Source organism: Primulina tabacum, chromosome 15 (assembly GCF_025594145.1).
Source record: "Primulina tabacum isolate GXHZ01 chromosome 15, ASM2559414v2, whole genome shotgun sequence".
Lineage (NCBI taxonomy): Eukaryota > Viridiplantae > Streptophyta > Magnoliopsida > Lamiales > Gesneriaceae > Primulina > Primulina tabacum.
Window position 1 is genome coordinate 22319369 of NC_134564.1, and position 11121 is coordinate 22330489.

The 11121-nt window shown below is 33.7% G+C and overlaps 1 protein-coding gene across 1 annotated transcript; it reads right to left on the bottom strand.

Annotated features, from left to right (window-relative positions):
• Nucleotides 1-3790: 3790 nt before the first annotated feature.
• On the bottom strand, nt 3791-7517 carry LOC142528059 (outer envelope pore protein 16-2, chloroplastic-like). The gene is made up of 7 exons (XM_075633108.1): nt 7210-7517; nt 7055-7106; nt 6315-6392; nt 4933-4964; nt 4673-4706; nt 4238-4305; nt 3791-4145 (listed from the first exon to the last, which is right to left on the bottom strand). Exons 1-7 carry the CDS (start codon nt 7342-7344, stop codon nt 4002-4004), a joined length of 543 nt encoding a protein of 180 aa, XP_075489223.1. The 5' UTR covers nt 7345-7517; the 3' UTR covers nt 3791-4001.
• Between the last annotated feature and the right edge of the window lie 3604 nt (nt 7518-11121).

The window sequence follows — 11121 nt, forward strand, 5'->3', positions numbered from 1 at the left end:
CCTTCGACAAACTTTACTTTGAGATCTTTTATGCAACTAATTGGGGATGAACATTTTGTTTTATCGAATTTTGAAGGTTCACGATTCATTTACGAAAATTTTTATTTTTCCGCAAATTTTAAGTAGTTTAAAAGTACGGTATGTGACACGATTTGTACGTCCTAAGTGATTCTATTTAATTCGGGAGCCGTATGTGTCCGAATGTGTCTTAGGGGCTGTTTTGTGTATAAATTTTAGTATGTTAGGTAGCATGTCTGAGGACCATCCAATGAGTTTCACGATGTTCGTAAGTATGTATGACATGCAAAATAATTATTTTTGAGGTATGCGATTTATCTTGTGGCCTAAATTATGTTAGGGGTTTGGAAGTCGGAGAATGTGTTCGGAGATCTCTCCAACCTCTTCGGAGGAATTATGTTATGTTAGGGAGCGAACATCCAGTCCAAGAGCTGTGGTGATCCCAGCTGGTTCAGTACTGTGGTTTAGTTTGATCAAACGATTTATGTTATGAGCCACTTGCATTGAACAAAACTCTACGCAAAATGATTTATGATTACGATTATTATGACGAGTATGAAAATATGATTTTATGAAAATATTTATGCAGGAAAGTCGCGTTATACATATTTATATTTATATTATGCTATATCTGAGATATGTTCAAATTGCATGGATTTTTTATTACGTACTACTTTTTATTCACGGTTTATGCATGCTGAGTCATTAGACTCACTAGATTTGATTGATGCAGATGATGTAGTTGAAGAGACAGGAGACAAACGGCAGACAATGACCAGTGAGCAGGCTCGAGCTAGCAGCAGTGCAAACCCGAGGACTTTGTAGTTCACGAGAAGTTTAATTGTTCACGTTTAAAATTATTTTCTTTAATTTTATGCCTTAATGACTAGTAAGTTGAGACTTTTTATATTATGTTGGATATTTCAAATTATGGTGTATGTTTTGAACTTATATTTTTGGTTGTGGTTTTCAAATGATGGAGGTTTAATATTAACTTTATTTTTAGTATGAGTGGTGACCGTGATTTATTTTACGAGTTATATTTATAACAAATTATTTAATAAGAAAAGTTTGAAATATTTCCTCAAATATTAAAGTATTAGTATTTTAAGACACAGTTCATCACAGTTATTATCAAAGCGCAAGGTTTCTTGATATAGGGTTTTGCCTACTAACAGTTGTGAGAAGCTCAAGAAATCACGCCTTAAGTATGTAATTTTTTAGTGTTTTAAATGTATCAAATGTTTAGTACGAGTTTCCTTAAAATGCAGGTTAAAGTTTTAAATTCATTTTAGCATGTTATACGAGTACTTCGGTTATGCATGTTGGTTACGTGTTTGGTTAAATTGTGGAATAGTATGCCTCCTAGACGTGCTATTGACTGTGAGGGCCGTGAGGCTCGTGATGAGCAGAGAGCTTTCCCTCCACGTCCACCACCAGACCTTCAGGCACGGATACTTGTGGGCATGAATCAGTAGTTCTTTTTCAGTTTACGAGGAACAATGCTGAGGTGGATAGGAGGACGAGGCATGAGGCAGTGTGTGAGAGATTCCATAAGATGGAGCCTAAGGATTTCGGGGGTACGACCTATGATGGCCGAGGGATGGATTAACTCCATAGAGGTGATATTTACCTTTATGGAGCTACACGATGCTGATCGTGTTAGATGTGCCACTTACTTGCTGAATGATGATGCTCGATTATGGTGGAAAAGAGCATAAGTTTCGGTGAATCTGCAGACCCTGAAGTGGGAAGGCTTCAAGAAGGTATTCTACTTCAAGTACTTCACTAATGAGGTACGCTCCTAATTGACTAGGGAATTTATGATGTTGAGGCAAAGAGAGCGTAGTGTGGCAGTGAAACGTCCTCTATTTTTTGGGGGAGACAACCATAAATAAAATATTATTTTGTACACATAAGTCTTCATTGGTATTCGAAGAAATTATGTCATCATACACATCATTTTTAAAAATCTTCCTATCCGAGTTTGTTTTTCCACATAAAACAAAACATGTAGATAATTGAATTGTTTGAATTGTAGTCTTTTTTTTACCATTTGACCAAGTAATTTGAGGGATATGGTCAAAATGTTAGAGCATGGTAAAACTACCACTCCTTTGGTAACTTTATTTGTTGCTTAATTTGATCTCAATTGTGATAAGATTTTTATCTCATGCTTGCCACCAATACTGTAGTTATTAAAATCAACTTTCTACAGGTCCAATAATCATCTTAATCTCATTTGCAAAACCAAAGTTATTCTTGTTTTATCGAACCTATAAAAATAGTAAAAACTTATAATTACACAACAACTTATATTTTATACAATTTATTATAAAACATATACAATTTAAACTATTTAATAGAACAAAAACTACAAACATTTAATTAATGTACAATTTTTTATGTTTATCAGTTTAATATTAACTTTATTTTTAGTATGAGTCGTGATCATGATTTATTTTATGAGTTATATTTATAAAAAATTATTTAATAAGAAATGATCAAATTTTTCCACAAATATTAAAGTATTTGTATTTTAAGACACGGTTCGTCATGCAATGATTGGATATTCAATCAAGATATATAGGTTGAAGGGACCATGTTGTACGCTAATCATAAATTGAGATTACTGAAGGCACTATTCTTAGTGTATAATGGGACAATGCTACTAGACCTCTTAGTATAATCCGAAGGATGTAGTCAAACTTGAGTTCTGACGTTCTTTATCAAGGGGTTGATTAAAAAATTAGCCTAATTATAGTAAGCTCGAATAAGAATAAATGTTATTCTGAATAACAATGAAATGCTGAATTACGGCTAGCTGTATCCCTCAACCTATTCAGAGTCACATATGTAGCGGATTTTGTGCTTTCATTGAGATAGTCAAATTCAAAACTGCAGTTTGATGGAGATCAAACAGATTGCTTATAAAGTAGTTTATAAGTTGATTCTATGTAATGAAAGATTTTGAAGATTGCTTAACAACCAATTAAGTGAGAAGAGTGGAACAATCTATTTTAGTGAAGAAATTCAGAAAACTGACAGCTCACAAAAATGAATCAACGAAAAATTATCCTTTGAAATTTCAATTTTCATTATTATATAAATGAGATTTGTATAATTAACGCATCAGTGTTTTTTTATCATCGATTATTGTTATAATGAGTTTACAGTTATTATTGTTATAATCATTTTTTATAAGATATTTTGAAAAATGAAATTATAGTAATATTAAAAATTAAAACTTAATAGATATTTGTTATATAAAAGAAGATAACTTTTTCTACGCACTTTGTCCCCTCACTAATAATTTCGGCGACTACTATTTTTGGTAGAGAAATATTTTGGCAACTTCCTTTCACCATACCGCCGTCAAATTTCTAAAATTCTGACGATCAATTCTCAATCTAAATTTTATTTAGATGTTGAGTGTGATTTATACAAAAAATCCATTATCTGATCATAGAATTGATTAAACAATCGAAAAAAAAATTTGTTGGTAAATTAAAAGAATTATATCGACTTAAAAAGCAAAATAGTTAGAACAAACATTATATACAATTTAATAAATTAAACTAAAACACCCTATAAAAATTTATTTATATTTATTGACATCATACGACGACTTTAAGTTTTCTTTCAAAAAAACCATGATCCTACTATATATACTTTCTACTCCCAGAGACAAGAAAATTAATATAAGTTGAATATTAGCTTTCAAGGATAATGTAAATTCAAGGATAACTAAACTGTAAAAAATACAATTAGGTAGAGCCATTCTTGTTATTATTTTTTATAAATTATCTGTGACTTCTGCATTGGCAAAATGTACACAAACCAAAAAATCCTGGGTCAGCGAAACAAGCGAAGGCCGAACACAGAAATTAGAGTAAGTGGTGACAATGTCACGAGTTGGTTGTCAAAGCAACTGATACTTTGTTCAAGCAAAAGAGCAGCAGATGTATTACTACAACCAGAAACTAGAATATCCCTGTAAGAAGATTCGCCGCCGTCGAAATGGCAGCTCCTGTTATGGCACACTGCACCAGCTGCTCGTGCGATTGCTCACCTGTGGTTAGAGCCAACACCGCTCCTGTAGCTGCTCCCGCCATCAAACTGTTTTTCTGCACCATAAAAACCATATGTTATCCGCCTGGAGAGATAATTCTAGTTATGGGAAAGGAAACTAGAGAAACAAACTGATTGAAATTATTACCCAATCATGAACTCCCCTAGCCTCTTTCAGTCCATAAGTGATACCAGAATACATCCCTGCTGCTAAACCTGCACCATTTGGTGACATGTACATCCTTGTCACATCTATAGCCGAGGACCCAAGTTCATATAGGAGAATCACTAGTAATTACATGGGTTTAAAGCATGCGAATGCTGTGGTTGTTATGGTAGTAATTAACCGAGTGAAATGTAATTTGAAAATGAGACATTCATGATCAATAGTAGGATCTTACACTTCATTTCGGATCCAAACCGCAACTATTCTCTCTGCAGCTATAGGCGTTTCAAATTCGATTATATGTACTTGAATTACAACACTTTAAAGCATTTGAGTATGAGAAAACGTATAGCATCTCGTTGAAGCATCAAAATAGTTAGGACAATAAAATCAAATAATCTAAATCAGCAGGCTTACCCCATTGCATAGATTCTATGCCTGTGTTCTTCACCTGCAATTTCAGCACCATAGAAAAAAAGACGAATTCAGCCTGAGATGTTACTTAGAATGAACTTTATTAATCCGAACAAGCAACTCTTGCTATCCGTGACTCATGTTTCACACGATTAACAGACGATAATATACGCTGACCTAGGAATATAGTTAACATCGGCCCTTTACTCTTAAGACATCCAAATATATAAAGATAGTAACAAATACAAGTTACTTCAACTTACCAAGGCCTCAACCGACTTCCGGTTACTTTCTCCTGTGAAAGATCAATATAAACATGAAATGGATAATATAAGTCAAGAAATCCAAATAGGATGAGCATCAGCCAAGAAATCCAACCTATGCTATGAAGGTAAGTTGCATGCTCAAGAAATTCTATCTACTTTATGAAGGCAATGTTGCCAATCAAAAGGAATGCTAAACAAATTTAGCCTAACTACTAAAAACCTTACGTCATCCCTGCCACAGATAGATAAATCTTCTTGTAAGAGAGAATATTACAGCATTTGACCGTTACAATGAATTTTGTCTTTCCCGACAAAATCATTCAAACCTCAAAACAAATATTCAGAAACACTGGAAACAAAATCAAACAATCTTAAATTGTTTTAATTCTGTTACTAACAGTATGCATCACTATCAAATGAATATCTGCCGGGAGCACTTGCTCGTGTTCTAAAGTTCAATGCATGTAAATATCTAGAAGCCAAATGCGACCAAGGAAGAAGAAAAAACCATAAAGGGCAGTCGCCATCTTACAAATTTTCGTCTAAAAATTCTCTCTGGATACCTGTATGATTTTATATAAAACATACATTTATACATGACGAAAAAGTAATTAAGTGAAAAGCTTTAGATTTTTTGTTTTACTCTAATCGGAGTTACAAAACCATGGATTTGCTTGGTTTCATTCATCAATGTGTTCCTAATCCCACAAAATAAAATCAAACATGGTGATCTCATTTTCATTTTTTTTAGCCAAAGACCTCCAAACATAGTTTTTACTTATCATTCCATAATTATAAAAGTAATTCGTTATTGTTTCATTCGATAATATCGTCAGACAAACTATACTATTCCAATTTTAAAACTACAATTATATTATATTAAAAGGATTAAACGATAGATGGAAACTGGTAATTACATCAAAATTTTACCGGGGAAAGTAGCCAATTTAATCCTCGAAGTTACCAAATTTTAAGCTTTCGTCCTCTAAATCGTCAAAGTGGAGGTCTTAGTTCAATGGCATTTTTTTGGTTTTTAGCCAGACATGTTAGTAATTTGGGTTTAAAGCGCTACGTTACCACTCCAGTGAAATAGAACTAAATAAAAAAAAAGGCAATCTTACTGCACTAAGCTCAACATTTTACCACCGGTCATTATAACTTACCGGACAATTTAACAATTTTCCCATAATTTATTTCTAGGTAATAATGCCAAACATACATTTTTTCCGAAGATCATTCCCCAAATATTTATTCTCCAACCACAAAAAAATAAAAAAACAAACAAGTTCCATTTCACAGGAGAGTCTTTCTTAGAATAAAGAACACTAATTCAGCACAAACGGTTTAGATTAAAACAAGTATTACTAGACGTTTCGAACCTCGTGAATCCGGGAAACGGTGATGCCTTTTCGGAGCCCCAATCTCAGTGCTGCCTGTGGTTGCATCTCCATTCACACCTAATCAATCAAATAAAATATTTAAATTTTCTTCTGCACATAAATAAATTTATTGAAAAAAATACTTTATCAAAACTTGATGAACTTTTCTGCAACATATAACTTGTTTATCGTAAATATATAATTACAAGAGATTGACAAAATGGACACGGATACTTTAATTTCAATAATATTTTGTGTTTCTAGGAAACAAATTTTTTTGAGGCTTTTAATATTTTTCCATCAAATTAATTTGCTGAAACATATCTATAATTTAAGCTCCTAACATCTTTCCATCACGATGTCAGCAGGTTATATTTTGCAACACCCTCAGCAACCCACTCAATTTGCTGGACGATTTGGAATATAATTTTTCATCAAATCCAATTTTAAAATATGAGCACCTCATATTTTTATAAAAAAAAATAATTTTTTTAACTTGTTCTATCTTGAGATTTGGTCCAAAGATGGGTTTGTCCAAACTTTCATTTTTTGCACGAATTCTAAAAACATTAATTGAAATAATGAGATAAATTCCTGAAGTTCAATTATACTTGATCAATATAAAAACTAGAACTATTAAATAATAGGGCACGTTTTAAAACCTGAGCAAACTGCAGGTCAATGCTCGTTTGCTGCTAATCTGTCTTACACTAATTAAAAAAATTATAAGTATAACTCACTTTCTACAGCAGTAAAATAAGCTTCCCGGGACACAGCTTGTATTGCTCCAATCTGCCATGAAATTATAAGAAGACTCAATCTCAGAAAAAAAGTATATACAAACCACACAATTCAACGTTATACACAAACGCGCTAGTATATATAAATAACGTACCCCAGCAGCTTTGACGAAGCTTTCAGCGATTCGATTGAGCAAAGGGTGGCCAAGATCAAAGAAACCTCCCTTGTCGAAGCTCCTGAGCTCATCCAGCAACGACCTAGTCTCCAAGTTACTTCCACTCCCACTCATTTTTTTTTCCTTACTCTTTCGACGAAACCCAAGAAAGAAACTGTGGAATCGGAACGGGAAGATGGGACAGATAATGAAGGGAGGAATAAGAATTGTGGTCACAGGTGTCCCTTTGGGCTGTGCATGCGTCCGATGTATCTGGTCCAGTATCGCGAGCTTCGTGGCGGTTTTTTCGAAATACGGGTTCAACTGCGTGGCGCTCCATGACACAGCCCAGCATCTATTTGTAAGCTATGATTTGTTTTGTACTCGTATCTAATTTATGCACACACGACACGAAAGGATATTATTAAAAAATATTTAATATTAAAATTGTATAGAAATTTTAAATGCAAAAAAAATTAATATAATAACACAATTATAAAACAAATTTTTTCGCATATTTTGGAAAGTTTTATTAAAATCGATATAAATATGTCATTGAATTTTTTTGTTATCACGGTCACATATTAAAAATTTTAGACTTTGAGTATTTGTAATTCTGGATGCAAAGAAATACAACTGACCATCACTAAAAACAGATTTTTCAAAAAGATGTCTTAGATTAGATAAAGATTGACACTAAATTTTGTTGATTGTCATTACATATGATACAATAAAAAAAATTGTCTTACTTGAAATTTAAAAATAAGTCTTTGATCGGAAAATGTCAATGACAATCTTGGAATAATCACTTTACGACTCGCTTTACTTTCAGTCAAAATCTTTCCTTCCAAAACATGATTTTTAAGCCTCGATAAAAACAGCCAAGTTCCATTGTATATTCCAAGAAAAAGATCTATTTTCAGCAGCAACATAATTGGAGTTTCTATGTGTAAATCTATAAAATCCGAACCACGTAACTTGATTGCATGTAATCTATGGTGTTATTAAAATATGTGTTTAATTATTTTATTGCATGATTATGCATGGATATGTAGTTTATTTCATTGTTTATTAAAGTTTCATGCATTAGAGTTTTTAGTAGTTTTTCGCGCTCGAACGAAGAAAGGAGACCGGGGATAATTAAGGAAGAATATTTTTATTAAATAATTATTTTTAATTATTTAATATATGGTGTAATTAAGAGGGATTTTCAAAGTTAGGCTTTGGTGGGGTATTTTTACTCGCCGGGTCATATTTTAAACCGGTACGCAAATTTTAGTGAGTCAGATGATTTTTTAAGGGTTCGATCAATATTTACAGAAACGAACCTAAACAAAATATTTTTCGAGAGTATTTTTGGACTTAATGATATTATTTTATTGCTTAATGAGCCTAATATTCTTTTTATCCCTTTATTTTTAATCAAGGGCTCATTAGCACCTTATATTATAATATAAACACTACACTAAAAAACTCTAAACCTACTTCATCACTCGGCCGCCCCACTCCTCTCATTTCTAGCAGCCTTTTCGAAAGACTACAGCAGCCACTTCGAAAATCCTCTAGGTTTTGCAAAGAAATCCCTCCTCGTCTCTCCGGTGCATGTTATACGCGAGTATCTCCAGGTTTTCGAGCGTAATAATGCAAATGTACGTCAAAAATCTTTTTTTTTCCTCATCATTCACCTTACTATATGCTGATTTATGTGTTTATGCCTAAGATATTCTTTGATCTATTATGTGGTATCATTTTTGCATAGCTTTGACATGAAATATGCTTACACGTTTTATGTAACACACGTTTTTGCTATTCTTTTGTAAGGGGCTATCGATTTGAGATTCTAAGGGGCTGTATATGTCGAGAGTGAAGGTGTCAAGGTGCTGGAGTTGAGACTTGGTCGGCTTGGGTGAGGCCGATCGGTTTCGTTTTGAGAGTCGAGGGTTTCCGTGGCTAGATCGGAAGAAAGGGTTGGTGCAGCCGTCCATGGCTTGATTCCAGCTGTGTACCAGACCTTATTAGGTCTGTGAAAGGGCTGGGAAGGAGCCGTGAGTAGCTGGACGTGATGTTAAAGGTGTCGAGAATGGAGCAAGGCTAGTCGGGTCACTCCTTAGCAAGATCGAACAATGCACGTGCATGGAGCTGAAGGCGTGTTTAGGGTTGGTCCAGTATTGTGTTTAAGGGCTGATCTTGGTCCTAGGTGTCGTTGGATCAAGGCTGGTTCGGAGTTGGTTAGGTCTAGGATCGAAATATTGAGGGCATGGTGCATTAGGGTTTTTAGGAATCAAGGTTTCCAGAAGGTAGCAGCGGGCTTTAAGGGGTTCAAAATGGTTGGAATCGTGTTTTTAGGGGCTGGTAGGGTGAATAAGTAGTGGTTAAAATTTGGTTAAGTTTCAGGTTGATTTTGGTTAAAATCGGGAACCCGATCTAAGTTTTACAACAAATCGTATAAGTTATGAAAAAATGCTTGATGTTATGTCTATGAAATGATTATAATTATGGTTTGAAGTGTTTTAAGGAGTTTGGTTGGCTTCGGGTCGATATTTTGAGGTCCAGGGGTGAAATGGTCAATTTGGGTTTCGAGGGGCAAAATGGTCATTTTGCACATGGGTCGAGTTAGCAGTCCTGACAGCACCCTGATCACTAAATTACATGTTTTAAATGTATATGTTACCACGAACATGACTTTTTATGGAAATACGAAAAATACGTTGCATGCTTGATTTTAATGAAATTTACGTATATGCATGATTTTTAGAAATGATGAATATGATGATATGTTTTAAATGATGAGAGTTGATTGTGATTAATATGAATACGAACACGAACACGAACACAAACATGTAAGTCTAAGGCTCAGTGGATGGGTAAAACTGTCGCTGATGTCTCCACCACTGGGTACCACAGTTATACGTAGATGGATCCATCGATTAGAAATGATACGAAAGTCACAACTAATGATCTGAATTCAAATAAAGAAAATGAACACTAATATGTTGATATTATAAGACATGTGATGGACACATTATGCATTGAGACGCTATGTTAAAGTTCATGTTTTTAAGATCATGAAATGTATGTTATTTTACAATACTTTTCACTGTTGCATGTCATGTATATGTATTTGTTATAATGATTCAGGTGTGTTGAATATTTAGACTTACTAGATGTGAATTATACATGTGAGCATATTGAAGAGGAGACTGGAGGTGCCGAAGACTGAGTAAGCGGAGCCAGATGTGCGCACGCTAACTCGAGGACCATACTTTTTCCGCACATTACATTTATGAGTTACGAGTAAACATGGATATTTTATGCACTTTCTCTTTTTATGATGTTGGGTTGACATGATTTTTCATTCTTCTCATTTGAACAATTTTAAACGACAGTCCAGGGTTTGATTTTTTGACATATTTTCAACTACAGTATTTTTACCAGTAATAGAATCCTTTTATTTTAAAATGTGTGATTTACAGCAGTTAATGCATGCATGCGTTTAAATGTAGTTTACAGAAAAAATAATAAAAAATTCTAGCAGTATTTTAAATAGTAGACGTTTCATCCTACCTTTTATTTTAACTCGTGATTTGTTAATCCAGAATACCTAATTGCATTTAATAACTCAGGGGTATGCACATCATGCAAGGAATCAGCTCTCAACAATTGTTGTAATAGGATCATTTTAATCTTTCAACAAAAGTTCATTGGGAATATCAAGCATAACCATCACTTGGTTCTCCAATTTTTCCATCCCCTAAATTAGCAATTCAATCTGAAAATCGTTTCATTTCATCAAATTCTTTATCAAAACCCAAATTCTATAGTCGCATGTTTTTTGTGAATCTCAAAAATATGCAATGTCTCCAAAGGTACGATGAATTAATAGTGGCAAGAACAATATTACGTCTATTATCT

Bases quoted from the DNA above. Each gene is read 5' to 3' on its own strand.
- LOC142528059 (XM_075633108.1), bottom strand. From the start codon at position 7,344: ATGAGTGGGAGTGGAAGTAACTTGGAGACTAGGTCGTTGCTGGATGAG. The intron at 4,306-4,672 runs GTAAGCCTGCTG...CAAATGGTGCAG, and splicing joins CATAGAATCTATGCAATGGG to GTTTAGCAGCAGGGATGTAT. The intron at 4,146-4,237 runs GTAATAATTTCA...TTTATGGTGCAG, and splicing joins CTAGGGGAGTTCATGATTGG to AAAAACAGTTTGATGGCGGG.